This window comes from Neodiprion fabricii, chromosome 1, assembly GCF_021155785.1.
Source record: "Neodiprion fabricii isolate iyNeoFabr1 chromosome 1, iyNeoFabr1.1, whole genome shotgun sequence".
NCBI lineage: Eukaryota > Metazoa > Arthropoda > Insecta > Hymenoptera > Diprionidae > Neodiprion > Neodiprion fabricii.
Genome location: NC_060239.1, coordinates 4,914,471 through 4,933,182, shown reverse-complemented (window position 1 = coordinate 4,933,182; position 18,712 = coordinate 4,914,471). Strand labels below are relative to the sequence as shown.

The window sequence follows — 18,712 nt, the reverse complement described above, 5'->3', positions numbered from 1 at the left end:
TGTTTCAAGGAACGAGGACTTCCGGTACCAGAGCCAGCCTTCGACGGACCGAGCGCCTTCGTTCCGACGTCAGAGGTGAGTTTTTAATTCTGTTTGAAATTAAATTTGAGCAAATCATCGAAAGGAGAAACGACTACGGATCGAGAAATGCTTCTGCAGAGAAAGTATTTCAATTTATTTTGTTAAACGATTTGAACGAGATATTCTTGATCTCGGTTAACCGTTCGGCATGTAGCGATTCCTTCCAACATCAATGCGTAGGTTATTGCCGGCGATGAGAAGACCTTTAACAACACCGATATAACGCGCTTTGCAGAAGATCTTCTCAACCAATTAAACGATACGCTATATCTGTATCTGTATCTGTATCTGTATCCGTATCTATATCTATATCTATATCCATGTAATACACATTGAAGAAGTGATGCTGTTCGTAAACAAAATAATTATCGTCGTAAATCGGTCGCCATATCGTCAGAGGCTACGGTATCTGCCGACGGAAAATTCATATTTTATTCGCATTTATTTATTGTTAGTAAAACGGTAACTACATTTGATTGTTAATCTGGATGCGGAATAATTTACGTTTTACATTTTGAATCGCAGTCGCATTTTGCAGGTCGATATTTCAGTTACATCGGGGGAATAAGGAGGATCACGAACGCGGGTTAGATATTTACTTGCCCTTTCGTAACCTTCAATTAACTTTAATTATCAACAATTAGGGGCGGTTATCGTTCGAATCTCGACCTTCGTCGCGCGGCCGCGAACGGTTGGCTTACGTTGGGATCTGTTTTATCATTATAAGTTGTCTTCGACTCTTGTGTTACCGACCTGACACCGTCGGTATATTAATCGGTCTCTTCGTTATCCACTCGCTTATTTCTCAGCTTGAACATTTTCACCACCAGATAGCGCTCGCTATTCTTTCGCGTTTGTTTTTTTCTTTCGCTGCCAGTTATCGTCTGTTGTTTCTCTTTCTAAAATTGGTGCACAATTGTCTCTACAATTATCATAATCTAACATTTTCGCGAACAATCGAAACAAAAAATCAGAATCATACTGTGAACATGGATTGTCAATAATTCTATTAATGTTCAAATTCTCCTCAACGTTGATGCGAAATTGTAAGTATAAAATATAGTAGTAGAAGATTGAATCACGGGTTTGTATACAATAGAATTTTATACTCGCAGAGATTATCACGCACGACTTGATTCGAAAAATTGTCTTCCTTTCGTTTTTTCTCTTCTTTTTTCTGTCCATTCAACCAGTTTCGCTATAATGAATATCGTAATAAAGTGACGATGTGTGTAGTTTTCTACTTTTGAAGAATCATCGTACATCGCATTGATGACGATTGACGAAAAAAGGTAAGTGAAATTACTGTTATTATTATTATTATTATTATTACTATTATTATTCATACTATTAATTTCGGGGTTATGAGATTTTGTATACGTTGTACAAGCGTATTATGTTCAACCGGGGATTAATTTTTTATTTTTTTTTTTTACCATTTGGAAAGAATTTCTTTTTTACCTCGAGATTTAAATTCAATTCTCCCTCAAAACGGGTCAAGGTAAAGAATAACAAAAAAAAAAAAAAAAAAACAAATTGTTCGATAATTTTCTTTACTATGCAACTGCTGTATAGATATGATAAGACACCGGTACGTAATACATATTACATGCCATAGATACATGTATAATCGATCGATCGGATCGACCTTGACGGTAACGTACGCAGGAAACAGTGGCCTTTGTTACATATACGTACGTCGTTTCAAAACCCGCGGACACGAAGAAAAATTAAGACGGAAAACCGCTCCGTTACAACTCAAGTGGGTAAATTTTCACTGGAAAATTTTATTTCAATATTATGTGCATACGTAAAGTTTTATGGTTAGGTACGCGATATTCGCTGATAGTAAATTATTTGAAAGTTTTACGCGTTAGCGGTAAATACACCTTTATTAGTACGCGAGATCAATCAATCAATTCACTCGTCAGTTTAACCTCTCTTCTTTTAATACACGAAATAACATTTTTCATCTCTGTGTATAATTATACTAACACATTATATGACGCAATGTGCCACATCCGCTGTAAACATCAACCTTGTCTTTGTTTTTTGTTTTTACTTTGGTCCTACATTGATACCGAGACGATTTCAGTTCGTCTTAATATTTGCTTCTTTTTTTTTTTGTTTTCTTATCGAATTGTTTTGTGAAACGGCGAAACGATCCAGGCAACAATACGCGTGCGTAATGTTTTCACGCTACTTACGTTAATCTAGTTACAACGGCGCTTATCTGCAAAAGACCCGTGCAAGCATTGGAAAAAATTTTCTCGAATCATATTTGCTGTCGGCAAATCTTTTCAGTTTATTCAACATTCGTTTACAGTGTACATAAAATTGACGGAACAAACTCGCAACAACTTTAATACATACATGTGTACTAGGTATACTTAGGCGTAGAAAACAGCGGAGGCAGTACGAATCGAAAGATAAAGAATTTGTTTGAATTTGATAAGAATAAAATATTATCAGCCGAGACATTTGACCAATGTAAAGTAAACATTATTCCGTTTAATATTCCTATCTTACTGGTGACAGGAATTTTACTATCCCTGTTCCTGTATTATCTAGAATCACCCCACGCAGTTAGTCGTTTACAGTACATTTACACATACCTACGTACAATATTCAAACGCGTTTATCGCCGTTATTAATTATTATAACGATAAAAATTGCGTAACGCAGCTCGATTCGGCTGTTGTAACGAAAATGTCACTTCTATTTTCATTATTTTTTTTATCGTTAGAACGTTCATCGATTAAAAAGTTTGAGAAAGAAAAATCCAAATTCCAATTTTTCTTTCACCGTGTTAAATAACAACGAATCGAAATTACAGCTCGTTGACTCGATTCAAGACTTTAACCGCACGGTATTAAGATACAGCCGTTATATTTCCGAGGGAAGCTTACAACAATGGGCTACTTGACCCAATGAATTTCAATACACGAATTAAACACGTTTCGTGCGGCACAGTTGTATAAACGACTTACGCTGTATATCATATGCGTAGAGAACCTCTGCTGCAGTCGTCGCCATTTTAGAGCAACGAAATAGCCGCCGGGTGTTCGTGAGAGATATAATTATAATAATTGTTATTATAACAGATATAAGGAGCCCTAAATTCCTTTCAATTTTTCTCATTCACGACAAACGAGACTCTCATTCCGCACGTCGACGACGTTTCGAACTTTACCGCAGGCTATTTTATCCTGTCCCATTCGCTTTTTTCTCCACTGCGGTGTACAATCTTGAATTTGTCGTTCTCTACGATTTTTTCGAGATATAACGCGTATCAAGTAATTGTCGAGTATACGAAACGAGGGTAAAATTATCTGACAAATCTATCACCGCTGTATATCTTGTGGAATTATTCTCACATTGCGAGAAAAACGGAAATTTTGAGAAAAAAACAAACAACTTCATTTCTGAAACATGTCGTAAACATGTTTTTTGAGTCAATATTTTTAAAGCGAACGGAATGTACTGTACATATTATTCGTATCAACGAAAAAATCGTGTCCGATACTGCAAAAACATGCAACGAAGCGAATGAGCTGTAAAATATCGCGTTATTCCGTTGAAAATTTGACTTTCTCGAACGTTCGTTTTACGTTATAAACGCGGTACGAGTAATAATACCGAAACGTCGCTTCCTGCCGCAACTTTGTTATCGAAAATAAATGGTCGAATCGATTAACCGTATCCGCCTATGTCTAATTCAACTGCACACAAACGCACAGGCAAAGCCATTTCTAACAATCGAGTTTAATTTACAGGAGAAAAATAATAGTTCGCGTAGAAGGTTAATTTAAACATACACGCATATATATGAGTATAATGAGAGGAAATTGTAGTTTATGTGAAACTGATAGGTTATATTCGCGTATTATCTCAAGAGTATATGTAACATGAAATACCATTTTAAGAAAATTTCATTGAAAAGAACACGAAAATTACGCTGCTGAATCGAACATATTTCTGATCGTGAAAATGCGCCTATTGCAGTACAGACGTTGGAAACGACTTTATTTTTGGGAAACGGAAAAATTTTAATAAATAAATAAACGTATCGCGTGCAACGTTACTCTAAGAATATGGATTATCCGTACGATTGCGCAATGCGTGTAATCAAAAATTCCAAGATGAATCACTCGGAATATCAGGTCTCGGTCGCCTTTGCTTTCGAGATTATCCATCGTCCGTTTCTGCGTGTACGTTGTACGCGTTACATTTTGTAGCTTACTTTTCCGTCCTTTACTCATACGGACTCGTTGGCTCGTGCGTTTCACTTACACAGTGACTCTTACAGCGATTACTGACCACTCTAGAGAGTCGCCCGAAGAATTTCTTGCCTTTACTTTTTTTATTTGTAGAGAAATTCTTTCCCTCAACGGTAAGGTACGTTGTAAAGGTACCTGCGTCCAATACCTTGCGGATAGTTGATCAACCGGCGTACAAAGTTTCGTTTCAAAATCTTTACATTTTTGTACAACGAACGGGTTGATGATATTTTTTTTTCATCATCCTTTCAATTGTATTTTTTATTTTTCCGTGCTCATATATTAACAAATTCTTGTTCAATGTCGCGTAAAAAAAATTACTGCAGATGCTAACGATGTCGTTTCTGATTTCTGGGGAGAAGTATAAGAATATGTAAATTAAAAAGTTAAAAAAATGAAGTCAAAGAAATCGATGAGGCATATGTATTAATACCTTGATTATGCATCGTATTGCTAAATATCGCGAATCCTCGCATCTTTCCTTACCTCCAGACGTACAACGCAAAAACGCTGAGCAATCACAGCTGAGACGGGGGAAGAAAAAGGAAAAAACTGCGGAGAGTCAAGTTTTAGCCACCGCTGTTAGCAATAAAAGTCTGCACAAACCTGTAAATATACGGACGCTGATTGATCGCGGCCTTGATTTATTCCCAATATAATGCGATGATCGTGGTTATACATACGTATAAAGAACAAAGTGTGTATAAACATATATATATATACATATATACAGGTAGTCCTTGAATAATTTTCTACTTTAAATAAGTTTTGAAAAAGCATTCTTATCATAAAATGATAAAAGACCATTTTTTGTAGAGCGTTCAATTCCCTACAAAAATACGTCTGTGAATTTCCCGTACGACGCATCGTTAGCTAGTTATAAAAATCCGAAGGAGCAAAGACCATTTTTCTCATGTTATTCTTATGGAAAGTAGGAAAGTGGGATTCGCGACATCTTAATGTTAATATTAAGAGCTCAAATTTTAAATTATTAGGGTGTTTCAAAAATAAAAAAAATAAAAATTTTCCTTATATTCTCTTCTACTTTCTCTATTTCTCTATATAAATAGCATATACACTGTGTATTCGTACCATTTCTGACTAGCAATTAAATTGCATAATTTGCATCCGATGAATCACGAGACTCGATGAATAAAAAGCCTCGTTGCGATAGGAAAAAAAAAAAGAAAAAAAAAGTTCAACGCTCTGCAGACGCGGCAAGTCGAGTTTGTCCAGCCAGCAGCAAAAAAATGCACGTTTCACTTACGTGCAAATCGTGTAATACAATGCCAGCAACGGAAAACGTCTTCTTATTATACACATACGGTAAATAATGCTGATCTATTAACAGAAGAAAACTTTTGTTACAAGTAGAGATAAGAAAGAAAAAAAAAAAAAAAAATCAATCGCCTCGCCGGCTGCTTACACTATTTCAATGTTACATTACGGTACAGAAAATTCGATGCGTGTGCAGTTTCGACAATAGTGAAATAAAAAGAAATTAAAAATTAAGAAATTAAAAAAAAAAAAAAGAAAAAGAAACCGGATATCAACAATTTTTCTTTAATCGCGCAGCTAGTTTTGTTCGTTCGTAATTATTTTCCCACTTTTCCGCATTCTCGCATCAATACTGTACGCAATATTATCTTCGCAGCCGATAAATTCAGCGGCACGAGTTTCCCCGACGTTTATATCTGTACGTACGTGTTGAAGGAATAAAAAAGAGGCTCGTCTCTGAAAGCAGCCGTTCGCGTGGCCGCGCAAACCGTCTTTGGCCTAATCGCATCTCGGCCCGAAGAGAAACCGGTCAATCACAGCGTGGGCGCGTCAAATTTTATCGTCGCGACGCCGACGTCAACGGATCAAAGGCTGGGGTGGGGGGTAAAGGAGGAGGAGGAGGAGGAGGAGGAGGAGGATGAAGGCGGGAGGGGTTTTGGGGCGGAGAGGGGAGGGGAGTACGCATTTGTCGGTTCGTCCTAGAATCCCATCATTGGCACGCTGAACGCGCACCGCGACGCTTCGTTTCGGTTCGATTCGGTTCCCGACTAGCTTCGTCTTCGTTTTACTTCGTCAAGTTCGTACTGGGGAGGAAGAGGATAAGGATAAGGATAAGGATAAGGATAAGGATAAGGATTCGCATGTCAGCGCTCGTCGACTCAGTGATCTTTGTTGTGATCTCCGTTCTGCCGCCCACGCGACAATCGACACGTTAGTGTTGTAACGTTGTTAATTTCAGTGAGTATATTTTTGCAAGGAAATCGAATCAACTTCTACTCTAATTTTTGGCATCTGCAATTTTTGGGATTTGGGATCAAATTGGAATTAAAAATATTACACGCGTATATTGTATGTATTCAATGGGGATACAAAATTTGAAAGAAAGAAAGAAAAGAAAAAGACAAAACGGCGGGGTGACTGTAATATTATCGTGATCGTCCCTTGAAGCTGAACCGTTGAAACAGTATCGGTTTTCGATGTTTGCGGATTTTGGTATCGATATCTTATTCCAGATCCTCGTTTTGTTTTTTTTTTCTTCGTCCTTGTACTCCCGTTCCTCTTCCATTATTTTTCTCATTCAATTAACGCTCACCGGGATAGGATGTTTATTGAAATCGAAACGCGAATCTTTGCTCCCGCCTTCTCCTTTCGGATCGAATTTCTCTGCGCGTTGGTTATTGTATATAAGAACGCCTTTTGTTTTTTGTTTTTATTTTTTTTTCCAGTTTTGCAGCGAGTTTTTTGACATTGATATTTTCTCACGCTGTTGCTTTTATTGATTCGCACGTTACATCTTTTCCGCGGGAAGCGAAGCTGAATCGAAATTCAAGTTTTTTTTGAAACCGGGTCCAACGTTTCGTGCACGATTTATTTTTTCACCCAAAAACGTTTCACGGTCGTTTTCTTTGTCTTTATCTCCTTATTTTATTCATCGTTTCAAACTTTGAACTCTCTGCAAGCTCTCGAAACTCGCTGACTCAACATCCTGTCGAGTATTAGGTCGGATTTTCTCGCATAAATTGAGTCCTATATATATAATTTTCGTAATGTCTTTTAGGTATTAATATAATGTTGAAAATAATTCAAAGTCAAACTTTTCATCAAACTCTGAGATCCCGGCGTGTGGGCAAAGCTTTTCTATTCGTTTAAAATAAATTAATGTAAAGAAATGATAACCCGCGGTGTAAAAAATATCTGTTGCAAGAGATTTGTCTATTATTATACATATATCGTTGGCACGTGGTGTCAGGGAGTAAATCAGTTCGCAAAACACGTGGGTAGAATCGACCCGGCATCGTCGATTGTATTATTAAGCCTCGTGTCCAAGCAGCAGCTGTTGCGCATCTCGATCAATTCTCTGCGTATGTAATAAGAAACTCGAAGCATCGATCCGCGTGCGAATGAACAGTCACGAAGGATTGTTCTTTGTCAACGCGATGTTAAAATATATCTCACATTAATTATCGTTGAACGCACGTTAAATTCCGTGTGTAACATGTTTGTCCGCATGTTCTTATTGAATTAGAAGAACCTGCGGTTCAACACGTGACAGTAACAACAATAACGATAATTTCGTGTTAATTTCAAGACGTAAAACGGTTTGCATTTTTATTTTTTCCGGCTCCTTCCGCATGAATTTTGTCGTTTTCTGTATTCACGTGGGTACCTTAATATCCAACCGCAAAATATTTCATTAAAAAAAAATACTCCACATGATTTGCGTCGCCGTAAGTTCAGAGTCCGGATAAACGGTGCATTTATGAAAGTACGCACAAGACAAGGTACAAAGTGCAACACGTCGCTGATGCATCGTATGCGCCAATGAAACGATATACGTAGCGCATAAATCAATCGGGAATTACGTTCGATTTACCTGTATAACTGTAAGGTCATCCAGTACTCCTATCCCTTTACCGACCCCGCAAACTCGCCCTTTTTCTTCCTACATTAAATAAACAAACTAACGGAAGGGGTTCAAATTTCTACGATGCATCTCGCTATTGAGTTTAGTTACGAAGAAGTGACGCACCGTCGAAATGTCGACCCTTTCAGTTCGTTCGTTTGTTTGACATAGGAAGAAAAAGGGTGAGTTTACTCGGTCGGTAAAGGTAGGAATACCACGTGACCTTAAAGAAATAAATACGCGGCAGGGCGATAAAATCAATAAAAATTGTTAAAAAAATTTTGGTAAACGTTTTGTCGTTTTAAATGGTTTATCGGGGTGCCGTTAGCAAGGTCGGGAACGATTTCCGGCGACGATGTAAAAGTACAAAAATTCGTTTTTCCGCCAATATCTCGTTTTCTCATAATCGTACGGCCAAAATAGCTCGGTATGAAAATGAAGGTGATAAAAATCTGTACAAAATAATTCTGTAACTTTTTTGTCGCACGATCCACAATTTTGGAGCAATAGTTGCGCGATTTTTGACATATGCGAAAAAAAAAAAAAATAAAAACATCGATTTTTGTCGACCAAGTTCCACTCTTTAAATTACTAAATTACTTGCTGCCCGACCTACGAATTTCGAGTACAAAAAATATTCCCTCGCTCCTATATAATTAGACGTTTGTGATTTTCAACTACTCGATTACGTTCTCATTTCATTATTTTTTTTCTTTCCCGTCAAGGGTGGGGGCTAGTTTTTTCTGTTACTCGATTCTGCTTTACTTTCCTTCGTATTACACACTACGCCGTTCAGTACCGACATTCATAAATTATATCCCTCACGATTCGCGTGACGGAGGCTCATTTTCAAAAAGTACACTTACACATACGCGTTACGTGCGACATAGGTATATTATAAACCTTTGCTTTTGCAAGCGTAGGTTGGTTCTTAGGCTGATTAAAATCGATCGTACAGCTGTTGGCGTTTTGCTCATGGTTTCTTGTTTCGTTAGCACCTCCTCATTTATTCGTTTATTAATTACTCGTATTTTCTTCTATCGTTATTGTGGCTATTTTCAAATTTTAGGATTTTCTCTCTCTCTCTCTCTTTCAACTTCGCATACCTATTTACAGTTATTTCGTTCGTATATATCTTATACAATACACAATACGGGAAAGAACTATAATTTATGATTTTAACAAATTTTCGTATCTTATTATAATATGTTATGTATAATATGTATAAATCGAGTCACGTGATGTTGGCTGTTAAAATTGATATTATGAAAAATTCAAGAGAAATTCGTTTTTCCTGACAACTCGAACGCGGTTTGACTCTTAAAAATCTTCTCTTTTGCGTTACGAGGCTTTTAAACACCCCGATCCATCAATGGCATGTAAATAAATCACTTCACTGTTAATCACGGTTCGGATTGATTACTTTATAAAAGTCGGACACCGTCATTCATTTGTCTCGCGCAATCTTTATTGCACGTGTAAACTCTGCGCGCAATTAGCAATACGTTAAGAAAAAAAAAAGAAAGAAAGAAAAAGAACGTTGAAAAAAAAACGACGACCTAATTGTCTGGAAATTTCATTAATACGTACGTGCGGGGTGTAAATCTTTTAGGAATGGATGCGCGACAATTTCAATCTCCGATCTGTTTTCGCATACCTGCTTTATAATGTTGTTATTTATTGCTCGTAGTGATAATAAGTGATCGAGCGATTATTTATTCCGCAAATCGATCACACAAGGTGTGTTGTCCCCCCACCGTAGATACACGTAACTTATATTTACAACACATCGAGTAATTGCGCATTTATCATCGTAAGATCGATTTATTAATCGTCAGATTACGCGGTTTAAACTTTCGTTCGTCGAACGGTTATTTCCGGTCATTTGAACGTTATCTCATTTTATGTAACGGTACATAACGGATGTCGCGAGTATTGCCAGATTTTATATCGTTTCATTCGTTTGTTTAATCTTTCTTTTTTTTTCTCTCTCTCTTGCACTTTGCAGCATTGCTCGCTTCGCATTTCATGTTTAACAATTAAACAGCTGTTATACACGTGATCTCGGAACAAAGCGCAAAACTAATGCAAACCTATACATGTACACTCTACATATAGAGAGAGATAGCGCGTCGTATAAGAGTCAAGGATAACACATTTTTTTTTTTTATTTATCATACCATATGCTTATATTGTTGCAGAAATTTAGCATAGGAATGAAAAATTTTTTAATAGTTAACCTTAGCTTCACATCGTCAATCTTATACTTATTATTTGTAAATTGTAAACTGCATTTGTCTATACAGATCGTAATATTGTGCATAATTCAGGTATATTTGCAGTAAGTTTTTTTTATTCAATTTCGTCGGTTATACCGCATTATTCTTACATTCGTTCCGCAAAGAATTATAATCTACGAACGCGCTTGAACCAGGTTTACTTACGTACTACGTATCGACACGTGTTTACTCACCTAACGCTATCTCCTAGCGTGTATAATAATATAATAAGGTGATAAGGAATAATAATTCCTTGGTCAGGGTCAAGTTTAATTCGAAATTCCACACGATAAGATGTTCCTTTCAGGGCCAAATCAATTTTCACCTACTCGCTATTGCTGTAACAACGTTTCGCAACATTCCTCGTACGCGTGATTGTAAGTTTCGTTTATACTCTCTACCGCCAACTCAAAGATGTACGAAGGTATGTACGCGTATTTTATAAACTCAGCTAACGGAATATTCCGTCTCGTTACTCTAATGGTTTTTCAATATCTCGACGAGCGACGTTATAAAAACGATCGTCTTCCTCTACGAAACTCCTCGCAGATTTATACATATATACATATATATATATATATATACACACACAAGTATATTTTTCTAATTTACAACATGCAGAGATATTGACGTATACCTACGCGCGTCATATTTTTCCCAAACCTTATGCCTATTCGTGTATAGATTTATAATATTGTTACAAAAGCTGAAATCACCCGCCTTACCCGCCCATTAATGATCTAGTAGTCATCATAGATAATAGAAGTTTACAAACCTCTTATGTCTTTAAAAAGAATAAGGTTGCTGCGTCAACCAACGTTATTGTAAAAACAGTCTTGTTTCAGACTTTAAACTAGAAACACGTTCTCCGCTATTAAAGCTTTTCCATAACATTTTATTTGCGCCTTTAATTGACTCACTAAACAAGCTCGCGAATCCATATTTATTTTGCAACGTCTTAAAACGTCGCAATATATTATACGAATAGAAGGGGTAAAAAACATTTTTCATCGTATCGTAATCGCAACGAGATCTATTTTTCGATCCTATATTCGTGCCTAGTTAAAAAAAAAAAAAAATAACTAAAAAAAAAGTAACGCGTGTATTTTATGAATTAATTTTTTTATTCTCTTTATCTCGATTATACGTCCATTCGGAGTAAACGTATCTTTATTTTCTCGTTAATTCCTTATCGTCAGTCACAAGTTAACCGGATCTGTCCGCGATTTCTATTATTTATAATTTATCGACTAAGCAATTTTTCCTTAATAGTTTTCATTTTCATTTCTCTCTCATCTTTTCGTCTTTTTCGCGACATATTCCATCTCTCCCGACGTCATGTGAACCTATATCTCGCGTGATATGTACAGAGTCTAGCGTTTAAGTGGCCTTATGGATCGATCTTAGACCACTTAACCTCAATAATTACAGACCGTGCACCGTCTATAGATGTAATAATGTACAGGTTTAGTGCGTACATACGTTTGTAACGGTGCTGGCGGTACAACACAACTGTAACGGTAATCGACGATAATGAAAATTATGTGAAAAATACCACTGCCGTATAGAATTTAACATAAATTACATGCGTATTCTGTAAACTGTGTTTTGTCAATTGGGTCGTTGAATCAAAGAATCCATTAGGTGCGTCGGGTAAAACGTCGAAGATTAATCGACAAGCATTTTTTTCTTTTTTCATCTCCACGTTTATTAACAAAGATATATAGACAGTCGAATTAGCGTGACGTCATAATGTTCACATTGTTATCGACCAGATTGTTATAATCGTACAGCAGGAGTATATTGGATTATTATTCAGCAGAGGATAATGATACCGTTTATACGACAATGTTTATTGAAATCTGCGTGTCGGGGTTGCGTGTCTAATTGCGTTACATTTATGTATAAATATATATAAATAAATATATATATATATTGTATAGCTAGGTGAGAAAGAAGAAGAAAAACAAAATTGCAAGTGAAGAAAAATCTAGCAAAAATTTGACGATATTCTTGTCATATATACCTTTATAAATATAATTGTGAGTTTAGAAAAAGAGAGTGAAAAATTTTTCTTATTACATAAATAATAATAATATATAAATATATCTGAGTTGTTCGTATTTAAAGGTGGAAAAATCCGGGAAAGCAAGGCTGCAGTCAATCTTCTCTCGAAGCGACACAAATTCGCGTCTCCACTTCTGCTTTCCCTCCTTCCTTCCCACCTCCCTCGTTTCCTCTCTTCCTCTCCTCTGCATCTGCAAGATCCAATTCACTCGGCTCTCTATTGAGCTCTTTTTGAGACAATCCTATCTCGTTTTGCCACATCGCGCCCTATACACAATACACATACGTACATACGCACATTCATGCGATAGAAGTACATATACATGTATTCAGCAATTCGTGTACTGAGAATAAAATCTTCGAATTTTACTTTTTCACTGTTAAATGGGTAAAAATTTCTTCGAAACCTTTACAATATACGTAGGTACGTAATCGACTTTCTTTTCTAACAGTTTCTCTTAAACATACAATTGCAATTTATATGTGTGAAACATATTTTAAAATCGAGGATGAAAAACGTTACGACGCGAAATTTCGTTCCTTCATTTATTTACCGATTTAATCGCGAGCTATTTCCTTTCAACGAGGACGAATTATATAACCCGTGTATGTATGTATTATACCTCACCCTCCGTAAAGCTCAAAGCTTTACGTCGCAGGTGAGAGAGCCGAGTTTCATATTCGAATATTTTCCTAGTCCGTTGTAGACAGACGGTGAACGTTTAAGCTCTTTAATTAAATTCTTCAGTCCGAAAACAGAACTCTGCAAGCTTCCACGAAGCCCGCTACAGGCAATTCAAGTCTGTAAGTCCTTTTTCTCGAATAGGTTGGATCGTTTCGCGTTACGCGGTGAACGCGAATAAACAAATGTTAATACGCGCTGCAGTTTACAGTTGAACGTACACGCGGTTGGTAGAAATATTGATTTACCGAATAATGTCAACGCGACGGTTACTTTTTTCATTAAAAACGAGACGCGATGATTGTTGTGTTTATTGCATAACTTTTGAATTTTGTCACTTCGTCGGTTGAACGGGGAGTCTTTTTTACAAGTTGCCGCAGGGTATTTGAGGAGAGTCTCGACAGTCTACGCGTATCGTACAATTCACTCCTCGAAATAATGCCTACGCCGGGGCTCTAGACGTGTAATATAATTTCACGTTGAATATCGTTTGAAATTTAAATTCCTTCTCTGATTTAAATAATAATTCGAGCCTGCCAAGCGTTGAACCCGCATCTTTAACCCTCGGGGAAAATTTATACACACCGGCGATATACTTTTTCAAGATGTAAATTCTTATAACAATTCATTCGAGATACGATAATTTTTTTATCCTGCGACGGAATAGAAATATATATTTTCGTTGTGTGTAAATTAATAATTTTTTTTTTATACCACAGACGGCTAAAGTTTATCGTCTTTAGAATTCAATGTTCGATCATTGATTGATAATATTATTCTAATTAAATTATATTAATTTTTATGCTATGCGTCCTGGAAATTTTGTATTTTCTTCCTCACGTGGAAAATTACTCTCCGTGAGAGAATTGAGGGGGTTAGTGTGAAAAGGGTACAAGTGACGAAAAATATGGAATTGATAAAATCACGATAGGTGCGATACGTCTTCTGTATCAAGTGTACGTTACAATTAATTCAACGACGCATCAGCGTTGCTAAACTAACGTTTCCTATATTTTCAAGGTTGCGAAAGTACAGGTGAAAGTATCGTACAATACATGTAACAAAACGCGCATGGAAAGAGGTTGATAATTATTCCGCCTAGGGATACATTCAGGTGTCGTTTTATCGACTCCGTTTCGGTATAACGTCGTTGTTGCAATCTTATTTTTTATTCCTATCGTTTTTCCTCGTACAGCGTATAATACAGTTGCATTAAAGTTAGACGGAGAGAATAAAAGAGCAGATTTCTAATCAAATCTGAAGGAAAAGTGGGAAAATTGTCAAGTTTTTTGCTAAAATATATTTCGTAAAATGTAGAATCTGTCCCTAGAAGCACTGAAAGTCACCGTGTGCATATTCAAATCTGCTAAATTTTCTAGTAAAAAATATAGGTGACGCAGGTATGTTTTTTTCCAAAAATTAGTAAAATCTGTTGTCGTTTTTTTTCTCCTATCCGTGTATTTCTGCGTATTGTCATTTCCACTCTCGCTTCGTCACTTTCATAACTTTTCTCGAGGCAAAAGTTGAGTGTAGTATTTTCGATTACAATATGTACAATGTTACACACAGATAATAAACTGTGCACTGAAAAATGACGCCCCGGCTTGAGCTGCGCGATGATAAAGAAGTATTACCTACTTTTGTTTATTCGTCACGAACCCTCCGACAATGCACGGAGATTATTCTTTGTAATATATGCACAACTTCATTGTATACACATTATTTTCCACTTTTTATTGGGTTCCGAAGATGATTTTTCTCCTCGCACATGTTAATACGTGTCACGTGTAATTACCACGCGTTGCGAGGCGAATTAAACAAAAAAAGACACGAATTTGCAATAAAAATATTTCATCCCGGCGATTTTTTATTATTAAAAAATTAACCACGCGCTTTCTTCATTCTTCACTCTAATTCTTTCTAATTTCCATTATCGTCCGATGGAATTGTACGGGAATCGTTCGTTCGTTTTATTTCGCACAAGATATCATTATGCGGGCGCCCGCGGCCATCCGGCTCCGTAACGAACATACGTTGCCAATTTGAAATTCTAATGATCACGACGTTTTACGTACAGCGAGTACTTTTCCGCAAGGTTTTGCACCTTCGTTTTTATAACGAAGATTCGCCTCCGCTGCACGTCGTGTACGTTGCGGGTATATGTGTAACAGCTGCGGTAAAACGAACGTCAAGCCGGCAGTAACAGAAAATGAAAATAAAATAAATACAACGTAAGAAGCAACCGCAAAAATCGACAACGTCGCGAAACGAACTTTGCTACGTATTCCGAAACTTTTTTACCTTTAGACTTCGCGTTATTCGAATTCCTGTGCTTAATGAATCGCGTTAGAGGCAATAACGCGAGTCATCCAAGTAGTTCGGTTTCACCAAATTTTTACCGCCGTTCGTGCACATTTTCGCATCAGGAACATACGCGCGGATACGTTGTATGTAGCAAAAAGAAGGAAAGCTATAAAATAAGAAGAGAAATGTATCCATACTTATCAATTATTTAAGTCGACGCACTTATTACTCGCGCTTTTTTTTCGTGTAATAACCTACCTCAACCTATAACTAATCAAAGTTGAAACAGACGAAGGAGAAATTACACTCGCAGGGTGGGGATATTCTATTTTAATACAAGTTGCAACCGAGCCACCGCACCGCAGTGTAGATTGATTTTACGAAATTGACGAAAGGTGAACGGAAAGCAAAATCGCTCGATCCCCGTCATTTCTAACTCCTAATTCTCCCTTGGCAAATACCGAGGATGGAATCTCTCTCGTGCTGACGCTGATCGACGACGCTTGTTTATTTTATTCTACTCCATATTGTTGTTATATACGTATACAATATTCCGCTGCTGCCGCAGAGTTGAAAGGTCGTGTAATCGGGTCGGTGAATTGAATGTTTCTCAGCATCAATTTCTACGTTACGCCTGTACGCGTCAATTCCCGATGCGATTGTGTACACGCGTGTATAATACATGTATTAAAATGAGCTTCGACCCGTTATCGCCGTGTAATCTTTAACCCCGGAGCTTTTTATTATACGTTATATATTTTGTATTACTCAGCGTGCGAATCTGCTGCCACTTTATTTGTCGTATGCTAATTACTCTTTGACGTTTGTGAACCTGTACTTTGAGATTTCCTTTCCTTTTTTTTTTTTTTATTTCTCTTCTCTTTTCAACGCACGAAACGATTTCTGTTATTCGAACCGACGAAAAACGTGCTTGATTCTCAGTCCGGTTGAACATGTACACGCTCTTGTAATGTTACAAAAGTTATCTCATGGGTAAAGAATCATCTTATTATTATAGTATAGTTTCGGTAAATACGTTCTAAATCTGACAGTGTGATATGTTTTATTTTTCAGGCAGCGCCGTATCGCCTATAACCGAGATAAAGAAAGACGAAGAAGAAGAAAAAGAGACGATAGGAGGAACGAGCGTCATATTATATGAAAAAAGAAAGTCTGAGCCTTGTAATTATCAGTCATTTATGAAGACTGACTTGTCCATTGTATACTGAGAAAAAATTTCTCCCCCTCTTCACCGTGGTCGAGGAGATCTCTTTTCAACTCCCTGACTTCGATAAGAATATATCAAAAGAAGAAGAAGAAGAAGAAGAACAAGAAGAGGGAACAGGGAATAGAAAAGCGAAAGATAAAAAAAAATTTGAACAACTTACGGAAAATCTTATCTCGAAAGGTTGAGACTGTAAGCTTTGAGGAAATATTTGATAAGCCGAAGGAGAAAAGGTAATTACAACCGTTTCCAGGGATGATTAGCAGAATGCTGCTTCAGGAACCGGGCTGGAAGTTGGACAGAAAGGGTTCTTCTCTTTTTCTACGCAGGGACAGCACTCACCTGAGATCGGGTCGAGTTAGGTTCAGGTGCGACGTTGAAATTCGCGAATTCGAACGGGACGAGGAGCTGATTATTGAGGGCAACGAATCTGCGGAACCGGCTGCAAGCCCATTGGCGATGTGCGCGAGCTGTGTCGCCGCTATTTGCGTCACGGTTATTCTGCCCTGGCTTTTGATCGGGGGTTAACGAAAGGACAGTAAAAGGGGAAGAAGGAAATACGGAGAGAAAAAGAAACGGAAGTGACGGAAAAAGACGAACGACGAAGGAGAAATTTTGAAAATCAGAATTTTTTTATCACGATCCTGCGAAATGCGATGCGAAATTCTCTCGTCGCGGGTTTACGATTGAACGATGTTTCTCTGCGGCCGAAAACTTTTGCGAAGTGATTCGCTGAACAAGGTGATCGGAACTGTATGATTTGCGTACGATTTTCGCCAGGCTGAAAGCACGACGAGCTGTGTTGAAAGCTCATTTTTGAGAATACTTTCAAGTCTATCATTCCTCGGGGCAGCTGGATATATTATAAGCATAAAGCTCTCGCGAAATAACGATAAATCGAATTTATTTCCCTCCCTCTCTATAGGTGGAGAAAATTCTTTGCTTACTCTGCGTGTAATGTAAGGTATATGTTGTACAGGTTTGTTATCTCTCGTATATTCTCTGCAACTTTGCAAACCCTTCTTATTCCCGTTATTGCTTATTGCTCGCTTCGTTCCTCACGAAACGCGTACTTTACTACGAACTTTCAAGCAATGGAAATTGTATTCGTACGCAGGGATGCAGCAATTTTTCTTTTTTTTTTTATTTCCACACGAGGAGGGCTTAGAATTCGCGTATAACTCGTTTTATTTTGACGGTGAATCTTGAAACCGCAAATCGGACAACGTCGATTTCAAGTTTCAAATTCTCGGGGATTCGGAATCCTATCTGATGATAAAATTTACATTTCTCTCTGTGAAATTGTAATTTGTGTTTACGCATATACATTATATACGTATTATACGAATTGCAATTTAGAAGGCGAACCGATCATTATCATTATGAGCGCCTATTTGGCTTCCGGCGTAGCCTCGACGACGGTAAAATAATAACTAAATTTGCCGAAGAAGCATTAAAATGATCGTGTGTCGTGGATCGTGCAAATTCAATTGCCGAATACAGCAATGTGTACGGTAATAATATTGCGAATATTTTGTTGTTATATCGAAGCTAACGTTTTATACCAATGAATGTATAAATATTATACATACGTATGTATAATTAACTTGACGGGAATTTGCAGGGATTTATGGGTATTAATATTACGATAAACGTACTGTAAAATTGTCTCAAGAAAAGTATTTCGTAAATTTATGTATCCGCATATCGAACGTATTAGTTGTTGGATTAAATTTAAGCAATCAAATGACAAGTGTAAATATATTTTTTAATAAAAACTCTGACAATAAGTGTAAATTATTGAATAAATTTAATTTCTCAGGTATAGCTGCATAACATATGTGCACCTGCGTATAATGATCGGTTATCTGTTTTCAGAAATACCGTGTACAG

At 37.1% G+C, this 18,712-nt stretch overlaps 1 protein-coding gene and 2 long non-coding RNA genes across 3 annotated transcripts in view; 2 read left to right on the top strand and 1 right to left on the bottom strand.

Moving 5' to 3' along the window:
- Positions 1–18,712, top strand: part of LOC124185745 (sestrin-3) — a 109,646-nt gene that overhangs the window by 8,513 nt on the left and 82,421 nt on the right. The window contains exon 3 of the mRNA XM_046576814.1: positions 10–75. Coding sequence (XP_046432770.1) covers positions 10–75 — 66 coding nt within the window. The remainder of the gene's footprint in view (positions 1–9; positions 76–18,712) is intronic.
- On the bottom strand, positions 5,401–6,225 carry LOC124185758. Its single transcript, XR_006871465.1, has 2 exons — positions 6,066–6,225; positions 5,401–5,702 (listed from the first exon to the last, which is right to left on the bottom strand). It is a non-coding gene; the product is annotated as an uncharacterized LOC124185758 (long non-coding RNA).
- Positions 6,326–16,712, top strand: LOC124185752. Its single transcript, XR_006871463.1, has 2 exons — positions 6,326–6,596; positions 16,669–16,712. It is a non-coding gene; the product is annotated as an uncharacterized LOC124185752 (long non-coding RNA).